At 29.5% G+C, this 22090-nt stretch overlaps 4 protein-coding genes across 4 annotated transcripts; 2 read left to right on the top strand and 2 right to left on the bottom strand.

The window, feature by feature from the left end:
• The first annotated feature begins 1272 nt into the window (after window positions 1–1272).
• Window positions 1273–2760, top strand: LOC124829323 (pseudo histidine-containing phosphotransfer protein 6-like). Its single transcript, XM_047302802.2, has 5 exons — window positions 1273–1441; window positions 1562–1692; window positions 1849–1992; window positions 2298–2370; window positions 2448–2760. Exons 1-5 carry the CDS (start codon window positions 1373–1375, stop codon window positions 2499–2501), a joined length of 471 nt encoding a protein of 156 aa, XP_047158758.1. The 5' UTR covers window positions 1273–1372; the 3' UTR covers window positions 2502–2760.
• An 11880-nt stretch (window positions 2761–14640) lies between these two features.
• On the top strand, window positions 14641–15779 carry LOC124829325 (protein LURP-one-related 12-like). The gene is made up of 2 exons (XM_047302805.2): window positions 14641–14990; window positions 15132–15779. Exons 1-2 carry the CDS (start codon window positions 14766–14768, stop codon window positions 15564–15566), a joined length of 660 nt encoding a protein of 219 aa, XP_047158761.1. The 5' UTR covers window positions 14641–14765; the 3' UTR covers window positions 15567–15779.
• A 1233-nt stretch (window positions 15780–17012) lies between these two features.
• On the bottom strand, window positions 17013–18155 carry LOC124829326 (umecyanin-like). The gene is made up of 2 exons (XM_047302806.2): window positions 17870–18155; window positions 17013–17580 (listed from the first exon to the last, which is right to left on the bottom strand). Exons 1-2 carry the CDS (start codon window positions 18042–18044, stop codon window positions 17219–17221), a joined length of 537 nt encoding a protein of 178 aa, XP_047158762.1. The 5' UTR covers window positions 18045–18155; the 3' UTR covers window positions 17013–17218.
• Window positions 18156–19940: 1785 nt separating this feature from the next.
• On the bottom strand, window positions 19941–21785 carry LOC124829312 (glucan endo-1,3-beta-glucosidase 14-like). Its single transcript, XM_047302784.2, has 3 exons — window positions 21684–21785; window positions 20299–21332; window positions 19941–20206 (listed from the first exon to the last, which is right to left on the bottom strand). Exons 1-3 carry the CDS (start codon window positions 21745–21747, stop codon window positions 20138–20140), a joined length of 1167 nt encoding a protein of 388 aa, XP_047158740.2. The 5' UTR covers window positions 21748–21785; the 3' UTR covers window positions 19941–20137.
• Between the last annotated feature and the right edge of the window lie 305 nt (window positions 21786–22090).

Genomic DNA, 22090 nt, shown 5'->3' with positions numbered 1-22090 from the left:
CTCTTCTCTTCCATGCCCTCCTTTCGATGCACCCTCTCTAACCCTACCTACAGAACAAGCGTCTTCCTTTTTCCTTCCCTTTACCTCGGGAAAGTGGAAAAAGTTTCATTCAAACAACATGAGAAAGGTGAACCATTTTCATAAGCCTTTGTCTTGTCACCACCCCCTTATTTTCCACGAACAGAAAAAGGCACAACATCTGTAATTCTCAGACACACTCCATGCATTTATATACGCCTTTAACCTTCCACCTCTATCATGTCATGTCAATTCTGCATGCATATTTAAGTTTAGACGTTAACTTTTTCCAGATATATATAATATATACTTAATTATTCAGTATATATACTTAACACAGGAAAACCAGTTTGTAAAAATCAGATTTTTATGCAGTGATTGTCCCTAACATGCAAAGTTAATCAGTTATTACAGTGAAAGCTGAGATGGGTTAATGCTGACAGGAGAAGAGGGTGGTGACTGACAGGTTACCGGCTGCAGGTGGTGTCGGGTGGGAAGAGGGGCTGCAAAGGCGCAGCATTTTGCAGAAGACAGACGCATGCCAAGTGACCGGTTACCCGGACAGCAGGTTGGTAATTTCATACCCATACCTCCAACACAAACACTTGCAGTGAGGGTATGTAGGATGGTCCGGAAGATAACGCACACTCACCTCGATAACCTAAAAAAACTGCACGCCCCTTTCATTTTATTTTCCATAATAACGCATACTGATTAATTACAATAATTAATTACACATTAAAGGTTGAGTCTTTATGATTTTCATAAACACAACGATGCTGTTTACATGAAAATCATTAATGGTGCATTTATTTCTGTTGGGATCACAGAACTCAAAGACTTGAAACGTTACTGTTACTCGTTTTATGTATTTGAAATATTAAATTCATTAAGTTTCATCTTATCTCAAGCATTTTAAAAATACAAACCATTAGAAAGTTATCAGTTTTGTTTAATCTTTTTTTTATATTTTATCTCAGCCTTCGTAAAGAAGCACTTTGAAGAGGGTCCCAGAATGTGGTCCAAGAGTGGGTTTATACTGTGGTGCATGTAGAAGAACATGAAGGAAAGTGGAACAGAAAAAAAGAAGACAGAAAGTTAAGGAGTTTTGCGTTTCAGTCTGCATATTTTATATATATATATATATATATGTATATATATATATATGTATATATATATATATATATATATATATATATATATATATATATATATGTATGTATGTATATCATAAACATAACACAACAACAGCACTGCATTGGCAGGGTAGGGTGTTCCAATAAGGGCCACTCTAAAACACTTTGATAAACTAAGTGAATTGTTAGAGTCAGCCAAAACGGGTCTGCCACTGTGGATGCTTGGTTTGGGTGCGGACCTCTTGTGGGCCGACATGAACCGTCTGCTTGCCTTCCTCTTCCACCAGGTTTCATTTCACTGCTCATTCTTTTTTCTTAATTTTTCATCTTACAACAGAACATGCATATGTAGTAAAACATGCATCATGAATGCATGCTGTTTTGTTTGTCTGTTTTGCTTTGATCAGGGAGTGTTGGATGAGCAATTCTTGCAGCTTCAGCAGCTGCAGGATGAGACCTCCCCAAACTTCGTATCCGAGGTTGTCAACATCTATTTCCATGAATCCGAAAAGCTTCTCACCAATCTCAGAGCTTCGCTGTAATAAATCTTCTTCTCTTTCATCCTATTTTTTTCTTCATTATGTGCTAAGTAGTACTGTGAGTAGACCAGTAGCTATTGTTATGAGCAAGTGATTGGTTTGGTTTGGTTTGGTTTGAATGACGATGCAATGATGAATGTTACTAATGAATGCAGCATGGAGAGGGAGTTTTCGGACTATAAGAAAATGGGGAATCATTTGAATCAGTTCATGGGAAGTAGCTCCAGCATTGGCGCGAAGAGAGTTAGAAACGTTTGCGTTGCATTTCGTGCTGCTGCTGAGCAGAATAACCGTGCTGGGTGGGTGCCATTTTGCAAACTATTCCAATCACTATTCCCTCTGATTTCGTGCAACTTTTTCACTCTCTAACTCTCCATCGCCACTACCCTTTTTCCATTTCTTCTAATCATCTCACACTTTATCCATTTATTGCAATATTCCCTTTTGCAAATGTTCGTGTTCCCACGTTCTCATATTTCAGAATATAAAAATCCTGCTACAACGCAACTTTTCTGATGCCTCGCTCAATCATGAGCCCTTTTAAAATTGTGTTTCCATATCTGTTAATAGCCATTGCCAATTCTAACACACAGCTATTTTGCAGCTGCTTGCGAGCGTTGGAGATGCTGGAGCATGAGTACTGCTATCTCAAGAACAAATTGCATGAATTGTTTCAGGTAATGTTGCATTGCAGCACTATACCATCTGAGAAAAACTGCGAACATAATCACGTTTATTATTTGATAATGAACAGATTGAGCAGCAACGTGCTTTGGCTGCAGGAGTTAGATACCCAGTGCAGGATTAGCAAAAAGATGAAAAATTTGTAGGTGATTTTGGTTTTGTGTTGTTTTCTTTCTGGTTGGTCTTTCCGGTTTTAGGCAAACCAAAGGATGATCAGCTTTTGTACTTGGGTGTGTAGGGAAAAGAAAAAAAGGGATCACCGACTCTGTTGTTTGGATTCTCTAGTGTACGTAGTGCCATCATGCTTATGCTTCGCTGTAAGCTGTTCACTTTTTTAGCTAAAGTGGATCAAATCTATTCAAAGTTGGTGCTCTTTCGATTTTTACTATTCCTAGAAACTTTTTCTTTGTATTTTAGCCACAGTAGAGAGAAATCGAAATGGAACCAAAATGTGCTTGGAACCAAACACGATACCACCAAAAACAAAAACATTGTATTCAACAAAACACTACATATGATTTTATATGACAGGTTTTCTTTCACCACTGTTCAGAAAATTAACAACAACGAAAACTACTGGAGAGTAAATTGGAAAGAAATAATTTTAAATGCATTACTTTTGTACGTAAAGGAAAAGTGATTTAGTACTGTTTTTTACCATTTTCGTGAGGAAATTGAATGGAAACGCAGACAGAAGAGAAAAGAGAAGTGAAAACTCAACTGGAAAGAATCGTGACTTTTCTTGTTCAGTGTCGTCAGATAAAAAAAAATATTTATTTTCTTGACGTTATATCGGATTTTATTGTATACAAATTATATAGTTCGAATTGAAGGACAACCAATCAATGAACGAACTTCATGCATAAATTTGCATTCCAAATAAAGCCTACTTTTGAGTATAGTTTGACTTTGTATGGTTGAAAATTTTGACTGAAAAAGTATACATTTAAATTTTAAAGTATACAGTGCACGCTCCACATTATTTGTATGAGATAACATATATATAAGTTTATATGTTTTTTTTATACTTAATGTAATTTCTTCAGACTAACAACAAAGAATGCGTATAAGATGACTTATAAATGATGTTTGAAAGGCTTTCAATAACGAAGAAGAAATTAGTATATCAAAAGCTTTAAGTCATTTTCCAACCAATTAGACAGGAGAGTTTACTCCTCTTCTATTAACCTACTAAAATGACATTTTACAAAATTGTTTTTTTATGGAGTTAGTTAGTTCCAAAGCATATCACTATTATAACAAAGATATTTTTATATTTGTTTTTGCAGATTTTTCACATGAACTAAAAACAACATAGATACAAATGATATAAAATATTTGATTTTTACGAGAAAATTATAAGATAATCCTTAAATAACAATCAATTTTTTAGAGACAAAATATAGTTAGGTATTATAGTAACTAATTTATATATCAATTTATAAACTAAAAATTATTAATATTTAAAATAGTTTATTACAAATAAAAAATTATAATTGTTTGTGAATTAGGTTCTAAATTGATTTTTAATATTTGTTATCAAAATATTCCACTGAGTCTAATCAAGTCACCTTAGATCAGATAGAGTTGAACACCTGATGGTCTGACAATTCAGTAAAGATATATCTCATACTCAGTCAAATGAATGTTAAAAATCAAACTGTGTCAAAGTATTATTATTGGAGTCAAAATCATGACTAACCAAATTTAGATTAACATCAAACAATGTTTGATTGAGTAAAATTTATATTGGAGTAAATTAATTGAATTGAAATTAGACCCTAACATTCTAATTAAATTGCAAATAATAAAAATTAATTAATTATCAATTTAAAATTTATATGAAATATTTAAGAATCATTTTATAATTTAAAATATTTTAAGGGGTAATTAAATTCTGTAAAATATGTACGAGTTGGCCCTATCCCACTTCATCTCTAGTCACTTCTTCTAGTAGCTTATAAACAAAAGCTTCTTCAAACCACTCACTTGATGCAACAATAAAATGACAGGTTTATTTGTGTTTTTCCTTCTTTGCTCAGTTATGCAGTTAATGTTCATGCAAAACGATCTTCTCGGGCAAAGTCATGTTCTTTTGAATTGTCTCCTTGAAGATACCGACCAGTTTCAAGCCTGCAAATCTCAACATTTTTTTGTCGGAAAGAATTACAAAATTACAAAAGGTTGTAAACTTCGAAACATGTGTAGTTGGTTTGGGAGTTTGGTTACTAATTACTCAGAGAAGTTTGCTCACACCAGAGATAAAAAAAACAAAAGGAGAAAGGTACTCTGTTCTTTCTCTCTCCAAACAATCTCCCTCTGCAACAGAATCTATTCTATCTTCAATCTATCTTCTATGCATGCATGAAGATTGGTCAAAAATTCAACAAAGCCACTGCACTGTGTCTCTTTACATGTTCACGAATTCAAAATTTATACAAAACATGGACTAGCTAGCTTAGCTAGAAAGCTCGTTTCATAGCTTCTGCTTGCCGAGTAAAGACGTGACACTCTTCTGGTTTTTAAGTTTTAGCTACAACCCACATGAAAATACATCAGATATTTCACAAACTATTCACTGAATTTGATCGATGGATGGACATGGATGCAGTTAGTCAAATTGTTGACCCAAATCATAGGTAAAACCAAACATGAAGAGAGAGAGAGAGAGAGCAGACACTATTTGTTTCCGCAGTTCCGTTCTGGCTATGGACAGTACTGCCAAGAACAAGACTGCATCTGCATACAAGGAGGACAACCAGTATTGTCTTGTTGGAATATAAATATATGCATATACATACATATATATATATATATGTATGTATATATATTGCATTTTCCAACGAAAGGTACTAGTTTGTCTTTTGCACTTCAGAAAGTTGGATATGCAGACGGCTACATTATAGTGATCTGATCATACGTTATAGTGATCTGATCTGATCTGATAATCTGGTCATACATATTTCAAGAAAGTCTCAATCTTTGAAAATGGGGTTGGAGTTACTGTCACAATTGTTGTAGTTGAGACCAGATATATTGCAACTGTTACTATAACACACACTGTTATTGAGTTTTTATATGATTTCACTAAATATTTTATGAATATTTTGTAATTAGTTAATTCAAACATTTCTATATATATTCAAATATTATGGCCAGTTTACTATGATGGATCATATATGGTTTAATTGAGTTTGATTTTGAAAAAAAAAAAACTTTTTTAAGTGATATTATAAACCATTACAAAAAAAAATGTATATCATGTGTAAAATATATACAATATAAAAGAGAGGTATTGTATAATACCTCATATAGACCAAAGAAAGATGTTCATTATTTTCCTCACACCACCACACTTCCATCCAATGCCAGGATTCGAACCTTGGTCAGTTTGGAATTGTGTACTAACAATTACCAAACAGGATGTAAGGTTTGGTGTTGTACTTATGCATTTTGTTAAAACTAAACAAATCCAGTGAAGCTTACTTTGATTAATTTAAATCACATCACGGGATAAAATAATTTGCCACATAAAAATGTATTACCATCTTGCGAGTGAAAAGATAAATCCATGAATATATTTACATGGACTTATTAGTTGGCAGTTGAGACATTCCTTTTACATTTTAGGTATTAATTTTTAATAAATTAGAAACTGATTAATAAAAAACAAATATGAATCCGTTAATTTTATTGTTGATCTCTATTTTTGTCAAATTTTGTTCGACGTGGGATTTCTTTTTTTCTCTAATGTTTAATGTAGTCTCTTATATTGTTATTTATGTTTAATTTGGTATTTTTGATTGATGATGTTCAAATTGTTAATGACACAGTGTCAAAGCCAGTAATAAGTAAATAATGTAACTTATTTTATTTGACGTGATGTCTCACGTCATCTTTGTCGTGGCCACTTCATCATCTTCCATCCTCAGACATAACAGTTCACCACCGTGAAAACATCATATTTCTTTAAATCTAAATAAAATTGCATTTATGATTTTAATTTTTCAATGGGAGAATTTTATCAGAGAACCCAAATAAGGGTCAAGACTTTGGTCTTTTAGAATCTGGGAACCCAGCCTTAGGGTCACGCAAGAGAGATTATTCTTCAATCTCTTATTTTCTCCATTTACCGTAAGGAAAACCCAGAAGCTTCAAGCTTCTTTCCCTTCCTTTCTCGTCGATGAATGGGTCTTAGGCGCCATTTTTCTCTCGTGCAAAGTTCTCGCCTAGGGAGGCTTTTCTTCTACTTTTCTTTCTTCTTGAATCAAGTTCGCGTGGAGACAGGAGAACCATTATTCTCTTCTCTGCTTCAGGCTCACGCATCAACCCTATCTATAGAGGATTCTTCTCGTGCAAAGGAATTTTCTTTCCCTTTCTCTTTTCTCGTTCTCGACAACATAGTAAGGAGGGAAACTCTCATTTCTCTTCTTCGTTTAACGATTTAAACGCCGTTAGCCAGATTGACTAAATTAAACATAAATTACGATACAAAGGGACTCAATTAAACATTCTAAAAAAAATGAGTCTCACTTCAAACAAAATTGATAAAAATAAAGACCAATAATAATATTAAGTCTAGATGAAATTACCAATATATGAAAATATTATAAAAATATTTACGATTTCTTTTTTTTTTTAATAACAAATATTTCAAAACAAATTGAAATTTCATTTATATTATATGGAACGAAAAGTCGTGTACGAATACGTAACACCTTCAATTGTGGATAGTAGGGGTGAAATAATATATTTTATTTTTATAGAAAAATAATATATAAAATCGACATTATAAATGTATAGTTAAAAGGTAATGAAATTTAAGGATAAATGTATAGTTATGAAGAAAATACTCTCATAGTTTTACTGTGCATAATCTGTCATTACAATGCATTCTAGAGTTGGAATAAATTTAAAAAAATTTAAAAAGAGTTTGGTTTTTGTTAACATTATGTCTATATAAGGTATTTTATGATGATAGTTATATTTATTGAAGAATTGAAATACTTTATAATAAAATAGGTTATTTGTATAAAGAATTTTGAAAAAAATTAAAATTTTATATATTATTTAAAATTAAATTATTTTAAATTTTTAGTTTAAATATAAGAATTTAAAACTTTTCATTTTTATATTTAATTTTTATTTTGAATTGATTCCACTAATCAAGATATATGTATATTTGACTCAACTTATTGTAGAATCGACCCAATTTGATTTGATCTGATCATGACTCGATATTTTAATCCAACAAAAACTTGTTGTAGTTGAGACCAAATACATTGCAAAGTATTACTACAACACACACATGAGTTTTTATATGATTTCACTAAAGATTTTATAAATATTTTGTAATTAGTGTATTCAAACATTTTTATAGATATTTAAATATCATGGCTAGTTTACTTCGACGAATCATATATGATTTAATATGATAGATTAAAAAAAAAAATACACCAACAAAAGAGAGGTATTGTATAATACCTGATTCGAACCTTGGTCATTTTGGAATTGTGTTCCAACAATTACCAAATAGGATATAGTTTTTGGTGCTATTATGATATATTTTATTTAAATAAAGAAATCCAATGAAACTCCCTTTGATACAATATAAAAATGTGACTTTCATATACTAATTTTCCTTATACCACAATAATAGATTATATTAATACCAAGAACAAGATTAATTTTTAATAAATTAAAATTAGAAACTAAATTTTGTAACTGATTTTTATTGTAAATATTTTTTACTCCTTTATATACCATTAGTATCTTTCTATTGGTTAACCAATTCTTTTAATTTCTCATATTGAAAAAGGATTATCCAGATTAAAAATATTTTAATTGTATGGATAATAAAAATTAAAATATTTTATAACTATTATATATAGATACATATATTGTAATTTTACTTTTTAATTTTTATTTTAATATAAACTCTCGTTTTATATAATTTAACATTATAAAAAAAATTGATGTACACACATTTTATAATAGCTTCAATTTAAATTTTAGTAATATTTTTTTATTAATTTCATATAATAATTTTTCTTTTATGAATTCATATTTAAATATAAGATAGGATCAAATTTAAAATAATAATAATAATAATGATACATAAATTAACATTTGGTAAGTGATATAAAAAGAAGAAATAATCACATCACGGGCTAAAATAATTTGCCACATAAAATTGCATTACCATCTAAAACAACTGTTAGCAAGTGAAAAATAAATCTATGAAAATATTTAGAATTAAATAGGTTTTTAGTTCCAAAATTATCAAGCGATTTTGTTTTTAGTTCCTCTTTTAAACTATAGTACTTTTTTGTCATTCTCCTTTAGGAAACCTAATTTTTCGTCCTAAAAAACTAACAGCGTTAAAAAAAGATGAAATAATTAACGGTGAAATGTCATGTCATCTTTTTGTCAATTTGTCCCTCACCGTACGGTAATGACGGAACGATATTGTTAATGGTCTAACGGTTATGATAATTAAATGGTGATGGTGACCGAACGATATTGGTAATGGTCGAACGGTTATGACGACTGAATGGTGATGATGACCGAACGATAATGGTGAATGAATGATGATGGTGACCGAACGGTGAGGGACAGATTGACTCAGTATCAGAACGTGTCACTTCACCGTTAGCCAACTCAGCTTCTTTTTAAGGTTAGTTATAGAGAACAAAAAATTAAGATTTTTTAGAAGAGAATGACCAAAAAGTACCATACTTTGAAAGAGACACTAAAAATAAAATCGTTTAATAATTTAAAGACTAAAATCATATTTAATCCAAATATTTACATCAACATATATTAACCGGTAGTTGAGACATTCCTTTTAAATTTCAGGTACTAATTTTTAGTAAACAAGAAACTGATTTGAAATAAACAACAACTATGAATCCTTTTAGATGAAATTACCATGAAAATATTCTAAAAATATTTACGATTTCTAATTTTCTAAAGCGACAAACATTTTAAAACAAATTGAATTTCCATTTATATTATATGAAACGAAAAGACGTGTACAAATACGTAACATCTTCCAATTGTGGATAATAGGGGTGAAATAATATATTTTATTGTTATGGGAAAAATAATATATAAAATTGACATTATAAATGTATAGTTAAAAGGTAATGAAGTTTAAGGAGAAAAGTATAGTTATGGAGAAAATACTCTCATATAGTTTCACTAATGAGCATCTGTCATTACAGTATAGAGTTGGAATAAATGTAAGAAGTTTAAAAAAGAGTTTGGTTTTTGTTAACTTGTCTAGGTAGTTTATGACGATGATTATATTTATTGAAGAAATTTGAAATACAATTTTTTTGAAAGAAATTAAAATTTTATATATTATTTAAAATTAAATAATTTCAAGTTTTAAAATGTGAATATTTGAAATTTTTCATTTTTTAAATTTATATTTTGAGTTGATTTTACTTAACGAGGATTTAGGTAAATTTTACTTAACTTGCAGATTGACTCAACCTGATTTGATATGATTCCAGTCCAGCAAAAAATCAACTTGAATTGGCTAAACTCAATCAGATTTGTTTCTATTTAATTTAGAACCAACTTAACTTAGATTCAACTCAATTTAGATCCAAGTCAACTTGACACAATTCAGATGTTTGAAATTGACTTGACTAGTATGAGTTTAGGCAGACCAGACATCAAACATTGACTCTAGGATGACTCTACTCGACCTACTCTTCATTGGATTAAAACAAATAAATTCAAGGTTGGACTATGTTGACCTAGGCCCCAATTACCCTGACTTGACCGAATTTTTTCTTGTCCAACTTGATTAGATTTTGACTCTAATTAACTCATTTCAATCCTATACTAAATCGATTCGTTTAGTCTAAAATATCATTGAAAATAATTCCATTTGACGTAAATTTTTAAAAAAAGTTTTACAAATATATAATAGGAATAAAATTTGGAATAATTTTGACCAAAAAATTATTGCTATTAATATTTTTTAATTTTTTACACAATTATTTGATATATAATATAGTTTTTTTTAATTTTATGATGATCATAATATTTTATCTAAAAAAATGAAAATTTATCAAATTTGAATTGTCTTATCAAACAGTGAATATCCATTATAAAAATTAATTTAGCATCATCACGAATTTTATTATATCTGCAAGTATGAATTGTTTTTATAACTCCTAATAGTATAATATGGGATGATTTTGTTAATGTGAACACATAAAAGAATATTAATAAAGACAGTATATCGTAAAATGAACTAAATATATTCATAGTCCTAATAAAGTAGAAAAAAGAAAATGAAAAGAAGTTGTGTGGGTGAGTGAGGAAGGACGGTGGAGCGTGTTTTTTGACTATGGAAATTGGAATCATATATAGTGTTGCATTACATCCTATGCAACATACTTTTCTTTACAAACTTAGCTTAGAATTTCGAATTCATAGATCCAATTTCTGTGGTGTTGCTGGCAACTTGCCGACCTACCAAGCAAACTATACTATATACTCACTTCCACTATTAATCTATTTTCTCTATATTATACATCTTTCTTAATAACTTTCTATGAGACATGTTCAAATTAGTATTTTAATTTCATTAATTTTGTTTGAAATTTACTAATGATTAAGATAATTATACAATCCTTAATACATTTTTTTATTAAAAAGTAGTGCTATCAAAATGAGTTGGAATCACTAAGCTGTTTAACCCATTAATTTATGAAGAGTCGGATCCAATTCGAATTTTTTCAATTTGTTAATAAGTCGAATTAAGTTGACTTATTAAGTGACCAATCCATAAAAAATCGGGTGAGACTCGGTTGGATGACTCGTTTTGACAATACTACTAAATAATAATCCTAATATATAATTAGACTTGATAAAGTTTTTTACTTTTTCTAAATATATGTAACAATTAACATGAGATAATTAACGAAGATTGTTGTCAATTACTTTAATCATTGATAAAATTTTATCAAAATTATTTTTTTTATACAAAGACTGTAATATTTTTTTTTTATTTTATCCTAATTATTGATTACCTTTTTAAAGATTGTAATCGAGGTTTATATTTAGGTTAGTATTATTTTGTCCCCGTCATAAAATAGGTTTTGTCCAATGGAAATTTATCAATGAGATGATAAAATAAAGTCTTTTTCATTTCCAGCATGCATGTAGATGTTGTTCCGACAAGTCAATTACTGAGGTGGATCATCATCGGTTTTGTTGAAGTTTGAAAATTAATTTAAGTATACCAAACTTACCAAAAAGATATTATCCATTTATGTCTTAAATAATTGACTAACTTAATTGAGTAAACGTATACACTTCTTATAATTTTTTCTAAGTTAAATATGGATCATAACGAAATAGCATAACATGGACAAAATAAACATCTAGATAGTGATTGTGCTTCTCAAGTTCCTTCGAAGCTTTTTCTATTTTAGATTTACCTTAAAATTGATAAAATTCCAAATTCAAACGCCACCCAATTCATATATTAGATAAGACTAATAAATATTTGGTAAATGAAAACTTCTTCTAACTCCTTTCCAAGTCAAAATCAAATGGTATTTTTCTCTAAATATACTTTATATGTGCATGTACAAATGTTATCACTACTTGTTAAAAGAAAGGATAATGATACTTTGACAACATTCTTTTGACAATATTTTAACACTGTCTACGTGTCATTCTGTGATTGGTCCAAAATTATTCCACAATCAATAATAATAATCATAAACACTAATATAGACCAATCACAGAATGACACGTAGACAATATTAAAATGTTGTCAAAAAAATGTTGTCAAAGTATCATTATCCTAAAAGAAAACAAAAAAACCAGGCATTAGTTTCTTTTTTGCTTTAAAAGAACTACGTACAGAAATTGGTGGTGGAGATTTTTCGATTCCTTTATTTCTTCCAACCATGTGGACTACCACAACCTACAAATGCACCAAATTGACAAAAAAGAAAGAAAAAAATTAGATAATAACTACGGATAATAATTACTAAGGTCAACACGCATAATAGAAAATTTATTTATTATCCGTTTCATTACTGGTAAGATATTTGTTTAAAAAATACTTGTAAAATTTAAAATTTCGCAGTTAATTGTAGATATTCACAGATATTTTAATAAAACATATTTAATAATTTTTCAAAAATAAATTTTAAATAAAATTACAAAAATAATATGAAATATAATATAAATTAATATTTAATTTTAATTTTAATTATTTTAATAAAATATAAATTAATTTTAATTAAATTTAAGGATATAAGTTAAATTTTTATTTTAATTTTTTAGTGGTAATCGTGAGTAAAAATAATATAATATACACAATCCAATCTGTTTTTAAATGAGTATCAAAATACTCATCACCGATTATTCATGAATAATAAATACTTTTGAATACCAATTACTTATGGCACAAATTTTATTTGCAAACACAAGTATTTTTATCATTTTTAATCAAAACTTATTCTCACCTCACTAAAATTTTATAACATTTCTAAAAAATGTTTGAGAATATTTGTCACCTTAAAAATCACTAATATAATCAATTCTTTTCATACGATGATCTATTAATTAAAACTAGCTCAACTAAGAAAAAAAAAATACTATTGTTGCCAAATAGAATCCTAATGCCAAGACCAGTGCAAAATATTCCAAATCTATAATGCAAATGTTCATTTTACATTATTTAAAAGATAAATTAACTCCACCGACTTATTTTTCAATACAACTTTCTTAACTAGAATTTTATGAAGATTAATAAAATCACATATGTGAGATTATTAAGAAAAAGTGAATTCCACATAATATATGTAAATCATAATGAATTTAAATTCATAACTAGATCAATTAAAATGACATATTAAAGTGTATATTATTAACATTTGTATTTAATCAAATACCTAAGATTCAAAATTAGTAAAGTTGATGTTGAATTTCTTTCAACCTTACAAAAACCTCGCCACATAATATGTCTGATCTTTCACTCAATAATGTTTAGTAGTTGTTGAATCATTAACTATTTTTTTCTCATTGGAAAATATAACTGATTTATGATATTTCAATACTTTATTATAATACGAATTTGAATAAACTTTTTCCTCAATATATACTTATATTATAATCAAATTAAAAACAAAGTAAACCAAACTTTTTTCATAAATCAAAACATACTTTTTAAAGCAATTAAAATACAGTTAATGACAAAAATTGTTTAGAAAGTTGGACAGTAGAATTTGTATAAGGTTGAAGTACACAAATTACTTTTAATTTCATCTATCTTCGTATTTTATCCTAAAATTACAAAGTTCCAACATCATAAATTGTTTGTGTAATAAAAAAAGTTACCATATTTCTTTGTCTAATAAATTAAACTATTAATAGTAACGTCCAAATTTCTGTAACTTCTTAACGTCCATTTTATTATGTTTGTCATCTATCACTTGGACATTTTAACTAATCTTTATTTCATTTTTAGGATATTATAATTAAAATGCAATTAATTAGGTTACACCGACAACATAGTTTTTCAAAAAACGCTTTCTTTAAAGGCGTGAGGTCAAAAGCAACTTAGATAGTATCATAACACCTTTATGCCAGGAAGAAGAATGGGAGCATATAAATAATATAAACAATTATATATATATATATATATATATATATATATATATATATATATATATATATATATATATATATATATATATATATATATATATAGTTATAGGTAAAATAAATTTTAATTGTTGAATAAAAAATATTATAAAAAATATTGTGTAAATAATTTTTTATTACAAATAATTATTTAAAATTAAAAAATTAGTTAATAAAAAAATAATTCTTTTATAATAAGTAATTATTTGAATTAAAAATAATAATTACTAAAATAATAAAACTGAAAAATAATTTTTTATTATTATAAATGATTATTTAAATTTAAAAACAATAATTAAAAAGATAAAATTAAAAAACTAAAATAATACATATATATTTCTTTATATATAACTATAGATACATAGTCATTGATTTATGATGAGATAGTAGAAAAAAGATGTATCTACATGATTCAATAGAAATGGACATGTAAGCAAATGAAACCTTGCACGCATAAAATAAAATAAAATAAAATAAAATAAAATAAAATAAAATAAGAAGCAGTGGTAATTACTGAAAAGAAGAAAACAACAAAAACATGAGTATGGTTCATTGATACCTTTCCTTTTCCGTTGCAACTTAATTCTGCTTTCCGACTATATATATAGAGAGATGAGAGTGAAAAGGTGAAAGGAACATGGTCTTCTTCTCCATTCTCCATTCTCCGTTGTCGCACATTCTGAAATTCTGAAGAGAAAGAAGAATGAGAGAGGAATTGGTGATGCAAGAAGGCTACGTTGCCAATGAAGAGAGGTACCTCACAGTGCTTAAAACCTCTCTCTTCTTCAACGGTGATGGCTTCGCCGTCTACGATTCCAAGGGTCAACTCGTTTTCCGCTTCGACTCCTATGGTCCACGGTCACGTGACAAAGACGAGCTTGTTCTCATGGATCCCAATGGCCGTTCTCTTCTTACTCTGCGCCGGAAGGTACAATTACAACCTTTTTTTTTTTTGCTTTCTACCAGGTCGATCACATGTTTATGCTCTAATTCTCAGATCACCGATTCAGTGTTTCTCTGTTTTTTATTCTTTTATTTACAACTGAAACGTTTCTGATTGATTCGGCAGAAGCCGAGTCTTCATCAACGGTGGGAAGGGTTCAGAGGGGAGAGAAGGGAGGGAGAGAGAGCCGTTTTCAGCGTGAAGAGATCGTCGATCATCGGACGGTCGCGGACGAGCGTGGCGGTAGAGGTGTACGATAGGGCTGGTGTGGAGTACCTGATCGAAGGGTGTTTCCGGCAGCGGTGGTGCAAGGTTTTGAATGCGGGGAAGGAAACGGTGGCCGAGATTCGTCGCAAGGTGGACCCCACCACTAGCGTTATGCTGGGGAAGGAAGTGTTTTGGCTTTGCGTGAAGCCTGGTTTTGATGCGGCCTTCGCCATGGGATTGGTGTTGGTGCTTGATGAGATGAACGGTGAGAATTACTTTGACGATAGAATGGAAGAGCCTGTGGTGCGCTCTGCCGCAGAGGATCCGGGACTAGTTTCACCTCTTCCAGTTTGAGAGAAATGCTGTTTATTCTGATGCTGACGTTATACTCACTCATATTAGAAACGTTTTTCTTTTTAAATAATAATGATAATGTTGTGGATGAAATCACTTGGCAATGTAGTACATTGTCATTTGCAAAGAACACAAGGATGAACTGATCCTAATTTCCCTTGTTATTTCTCACAATTAGCATTTTAATAAAATAATTAAAAATTAAGAAATGTACGCTACGAGTGTTTAAAACTGTATACACAACTCTTTGTGCGTTGCATTTTTTTTTTAAGAAAAAATACATAAAAATAATGTTTAGATTATGGTAAGAAAATAAAATCTAATTTCAGGTAGCGTGGTAACAAAATGTCTATTTATTAATATTTAAAGGTTTTAAATTAGCAAAGAGACAGAAATTGATATTGATGTATTGGAAATCTATTGATATTTTCTTGTAAAAAGTATAGGTCAAATAAATTATCATGATTATGACAAGTCTCCTATTATATTTGATGACTAGATTGTACTTAAAAAGACATAAAATAATTAAAAATTATTATTATTGTTATAATTATTAAAGATATTAAAGATATATCCTATAGAGAAAATTATTAAAAATAATAAAAGTCTACTTCGTAAAAAAAATAATAATAAAATCATGACTTATAAGTGAACAAAGAAGACAAAATATATCAAAACTTTGTCTCTGTATAGAAAAGAATTAAAAAAAGAAACTTTATAAACATAATCAAAGAATTCATAGGTATTATTGGAGTCATTAGGGATGATAGATTTGAGTACAATAAATATTAAAAAAATCAAAGCTATAAAAAATTAGTTAACTAAATTTACTATTTTGAGATTTGATGTTGCTTCACTTATAATAATTAATATAAGAGTATATAGATATGACTTTATTAATATCTGGACAAACAAAGATTTTGAAGCTCTATAGAAAATTTAGTTCATAGCTAGATTTTCTGTTGGGCTATAAAATAAAAAATGAGTCATGGTGGGCTTGTAGCCCAAACACGCAGTAAAATTTTTTCCTCGAGTTCATTCATTTTCTTTTTTATTTAAAATAAATTTTGGTTTCTTAAATTTAAGAATCAGTCACATCAATTGTTATAAATTTTATTTAAATAACTTTAAAATAAAGTCATGAAAGGACTTATTATCTAACGAAAAAAAAGAGTTTTAAAACTTAATGGCGTTACTCTACAAAAATAAAACTCATTTAATGCATTTACAAAATTTCTTCCTAAACCGAGTAGAATTGATTTAATCATCAAGCTATATTAATCTATTTCAATAATTTCTCAAAATAACTTATAACTATAATTTACAAAGTATATGAACATCATTCAATTCCTGTAATATCTACAGAAAAATAATTATTCAGTAAGATTAAATGACTTAATTAAATGGACCCAAAAAGCTGTGACAAACATTTGTAAACCACCAAAATTAAATCAAACTTTTGACTAATTTAGCATATAATTTATCTAAAGTTTGCTTGTAGCAAATGCAAATTACATCAACCATTACTTTTGACCTAATTTAGAAACCATAAAAGTTTTTTATTGATCAAACTATAAGCAAGAATGCTACAACTACAACATAGGAAACATATAATTATTAGTAGGTCACACTCATAAATCAGATTGAACACTTCAAGCATGATGTCCAAAAAGCACTACAATAAATGAGGATAAGAAGAGAAAGAAGGCAACGGAAGCAGGGGAAAAAGTGGCTGCCGGAGATGAAGGTGGTGGTGGTTGCGGAGTGGTGTTGGCACCCGGTGAAACGGCGGTGGAAGGTGGCAAACCGGAGCCGGAGACATTGACGGCTAACCTCTGTCCACGTATACAGTGTTGACCGATGCTACAGATGTAGTAATGTTGACCGGCTGTGTCAAGGGTAACGTTGACCGGACCCGTTGTATATGTACGTATAGGATTAGTCGAAGTGCACGAAGTGTAGGATTCTTCCGGCACTTCAACCAGGTTATGCTGTTGTGTCTGAAAATCGAAGTCTTAAAAAGAAAAACAAATTATTCTGTCAGAAGTGTAAAGCATGGGATTAGACATTTTTAATGGAAAGTCCATATTGATGGAATAATATGTGCGACAAAATAAGGATAAATTTTAATCATAAAATGAATTTTAAGTCTAATTCAACCCACAAAATCAATTTATAAAACGAGGATTACGTCCATTTATAAACTATAAATTGGACTTATAATCGGCGTGAGACTTTCACGATGTTTTGAAATTCAAGCATGGATAATTAAGGTAAAATCATGGTATGAATCGAAGACTTACGTAGAATATCTCCGACTGCAAAAGTTTTGTCAGAAACCCAAGATTGGTATGTGGAGGAATCTTGTGGGGTTGTCCAGCCCGTGCCGTCTCCAACATTGAACACTCTTTGTGCCTCTGAATACTGTACAAACATTAAAACTGTCACCATTAAACTAAGACAGAGCGAACTAACCATGTTGTTCGTGTTCAAAATTCTTGCAAAATATGTTTTTGTTGGTGTAAAGTGTAGTGAAGATATATAACAATGGCAAAGTTGGTTCTGTTTTTGGTTGAAGTGTTTTGAGTGGAGAGCCAAGCTATAAATAGAGGAAGAAACCAAAGTTACAGAGTAAACTTGACTTTGATAGACTCCAAACAAAGAAAAAGTATTTAGTTTCTTATACATCATGACTAATTCAATTTACAAAATTTGGATTTTACAAAATCAAAAGTTTTGGTATAAAATCTTACATCAATTCAAAATAAAACCAATTTAAGATATATGAATGATTACAAATTTTACGTTATAAATAAATTTTTTATACGATTGAGTTTGATTTAAAATTTAATCTTTAATATAACACAAAATTTAATAAATTTTTTATTTGTTGAATATATTGTCTTATCATTATCAAAATATTTATTGTTTACTACCATATATTATTTTGTCTACTATAGTTAAACTTAAAATTTATTTTTTAATAATATATATATATATATATATATATATATATATATAAAATAAATTTAACAAATAATAAGTTTTAAGATGAAAAAAAGTCATCTCTACAATAATTTTATTTTTATATTAATAAGAAAAACTAAATAAAGGGAATAAGTTTCCATCATAATTAAATGAAATTTGTACAATTTGAACAAAGCATAACATTTAACACCTCATGCTTGATTTTAAATATAATTGTATTTCAAATGATTTTAAGTTAGTTAATGAAATAACTACTTATAAAACGTCTTTTATTTAATTGGATTATAATATTTTTAATCATTTTATTTTCCTATCAAATTTAATAGAAAAAAAAAGTTTTTCTTTTGGTTAAAAAATTATATGATGAAAAATTAAAATTATATGTTTAGCTTGTGGGTTGGTGTTAGCCGCACCGGTGGAGACGCCACTCTTTCGGCCTTCCTGGTTACGCAATGGTTCAAAGTCTTGACGTACCAACCACGAACATTTATTTGTTGTTCTCATTTTTTCTCTCTGTTGCATTTAATTGAAAATGAAAGTATGCTTTCACATAATTAATAACATTAAGCAAGATGTATAAAATAACAAGATTATCTTTTATAATTAACTCTAATTTTTTTTTATGGCAGTAAACTTTATACATTTTTAATGAATTTCGTCAAGGTGTATAACTTTGAATGTATAATCTGGAAAATAGTTATAGTTATATGCAGTATATTAATTCGGTGATTATAACTTCATCAACATGTAGTTCTACAGGATTAACACTAGTCATTACAATAATATAATGTATTTAGAAAATAATTATTTTGGGTAAATATAATATATAAATAAATAAGTTAAAAAGTGATATATTTTTTTCCTTTTTATTATCCAATCTAGATTTTGTACAGAGTTATTTTTTCAAGTTCAAACCCAATGCAATTAACAATCTATATTGCTTCAATTAATGTTTTGATAATTTAAGTGCAAATCAACTATAATTACACTGCTAGGATAATTTTTCTTAAAAAAAATATTGATATTTTAACACACTCTATTTATGTTTCTTTTACTCTTTTTCATTAAATTATTATGATATCCTATTTTATTTATTTAAAAATTTTCAAACGCCCGAAATAAAGGTAGATTTCATAGGAAGAACCCAGTCAAATCCTCGAGCATTTTATACGAATTTCCCAAATGATGAAAATTTCAAATTTCGAGTGTGATATCTCTACTTGTGTTATTATGACTTAATAGGATAAATTATACGAAAAATAAAAATAATACGCTTGTATTTTTTTAATAAAATAGGAGAAAACATTGTTTAAAAAAATAATTGTATAAAAACATGTTGAGAGACAATAAAAATAAAATTGAAAATGAGGATATATATAGGTGATTTAAAATTACTACAATATTGGAAAAAAAAACATTAATATTGGTTGGTGAGTTCATATAATACAGATGAATATTTATAAAAAAGGTTAATCAGATATCTATAGTTCAGAATTTCCACAATTTGAATTGCTCGTGAGTTCTGAAAATTGTTACATCCAAAGAATCATTGAGTTCACTTGTACATTCAATCTTCTGATTGCTTATAATGCTACAAGAAGAAGAAAAGCCGTACAACTTGCAGAAACCATTACATACAAAGATCCAACACCCTGCAAATGCATAATTTCTTCATCATCACCATCACTTTCTACAAATTATAGGTAAAATTCATGAATAATACAAAGTGTAAGAGCAAGCATACCTTGAAGGAAAGAAAGGAGGAGGTTGCTGATGAAGTGAGTCCTGTGAAACCTATATCATAAGCAATGCTACCATCTGGTTTGAACAATCCAAAGTTTCTCTCAGACGTTGGACCAGGCTTCAAATTCTCGTTAAACAAAGCAAAAATATAAGCTCTCACAACCATCTTAGGCCTATAAGGGGTACCCTTTTTCTTCATCAACAGCTTCTTCAAGTTTTTGTTGTAAGTCTTTGCATTTTTTAAGTTTGCACCAGCTTCATTGTCATCACCACGAGAGGCCCAACCGGTCTCGGAAACAATGACTTCCATCTTGTCGAAACCAACCTTCTCCAAGGCTGCATAAGCTGCATCGATTTGAGCCATGAACATGTTGTCGTAGTGCAGCTTAGTCTTGGCATCGTAAATCCCTGGATTTTTCTTGAAGAGAGCATAGTTTATGTCAATGTGTTGAGGGTCATTCTTGTAGGCCAAGAAGGGGTATGCGTTTATGTAGAAAGGAGTGCCGATTTGTGAGAAGAATTGCAAAAGGGGTTTCATGAAAGGAAGAATATCGTCCCTGAAAGTGCATGCAGATGGAGGGTAGGAGTTTGCGAAGACAGCCTCGGAATGTGGACTTGACACCTGAATTTGATGTTGCAGATTGAGCCTAGCAAGTGCAGTGTAAACATTTTTAGCTGCTGGCAGCAAAACTTCCCACAGCTCCATGTCTCCTCCTCCTAGTATTTCGTTCCCCACTGCAATGCCACGAATTCTGGTTCCTGGAAGAAATTGCTGAACGTTTTCTTTGATCCAGTTCATGGCACGATCCTCTCCCTGACTTATGTCTCTCAGAAACTCATTTGGTAGCCCAATGATAATTCCAATCCCTGACCCTTTGAAGGCACTCAGAACTTGATGATCAGCATCATATATTCTGATGTTCCTAATCTTTGCAGCTTTCAGAAGAGTAACCACACTCTGAGGAGAAGGTAGATTGTCTGCAATCCTACCATAGTTCACTCCATACGTTCCAGTAAATACTTTATCCCCCAAAACTGCACCACACAAGAACATCAAAACATGGTCAAAATTTAAAATCCATGCCACTGAAAAACAATAACACGATCTTTATTATTACCAAGAAAAGGGTCTCTCTACTAACCAAAAACAAACATTTTTGCATGGTATCAAACAGGAAATAATCTATGCAGTACATGAGCACGTTAAATTTACCAACTTTTAAAATAACTACTCTAAAAATGGTATTTTTCTGATAGTTACTGATATGCAAAGACGTTAAATTCTCATAAAAATGTAGTTGCAAACTCGACAATGAAGTGGGAAATTCAGTTTTGAGAAGAAAAAGAAAAGCTTAAAGATGAGTTGAGAACGAGAAAAACACCGACCGTGAGAAAGTGTTACAGAGAAGAAGATAAGGCAAAGAAAGAAGGAAGTTGAGTAAGAGAACATGGTCCGTCGTAGTGTGAGGATATTAAGAATGAATGAGCAATGTTGTGAGTTCCCTGTAATATGTAATTCAATAACGTAACACGGTTGGTGAAGAAATGATAGGCAAACCTGGCGGTGATGCAAAACTTTTCCTCCAGGAATGCCATAAGCTAAAGATTCGAAGCTTTTTGGCAAAAGATGATGACCAAAATATCTGAATAAGATTCTTAGCCTTAAACAAAAGATGACTGAAATATAAAACAAGGATGTTTACAGAGACTTAGAACATATTCTTCCTTTCACCACCCTTTAACTCTCCTTAAAGTATACCTTTTTGCAACTTTGATCAACTGAATGTGTCTGC

This window comes from Vigna umbellata, chromosome 11 (assembly GCF_029865625.1).
Source record: "Vigna umbellata cultivar VRB3 chromosome 11, Vumbellata_1.0, whole genome shotgun sequence".
NCBI lineage: Eukaryota > Viridiplantae > Streptophyta > Magnoliopsida > Fabales > Fabaceae > Vigna > Vigna umbellata.
This window is presented reverse-complemented; position numbering and strand designations above follow the sequence as displayed.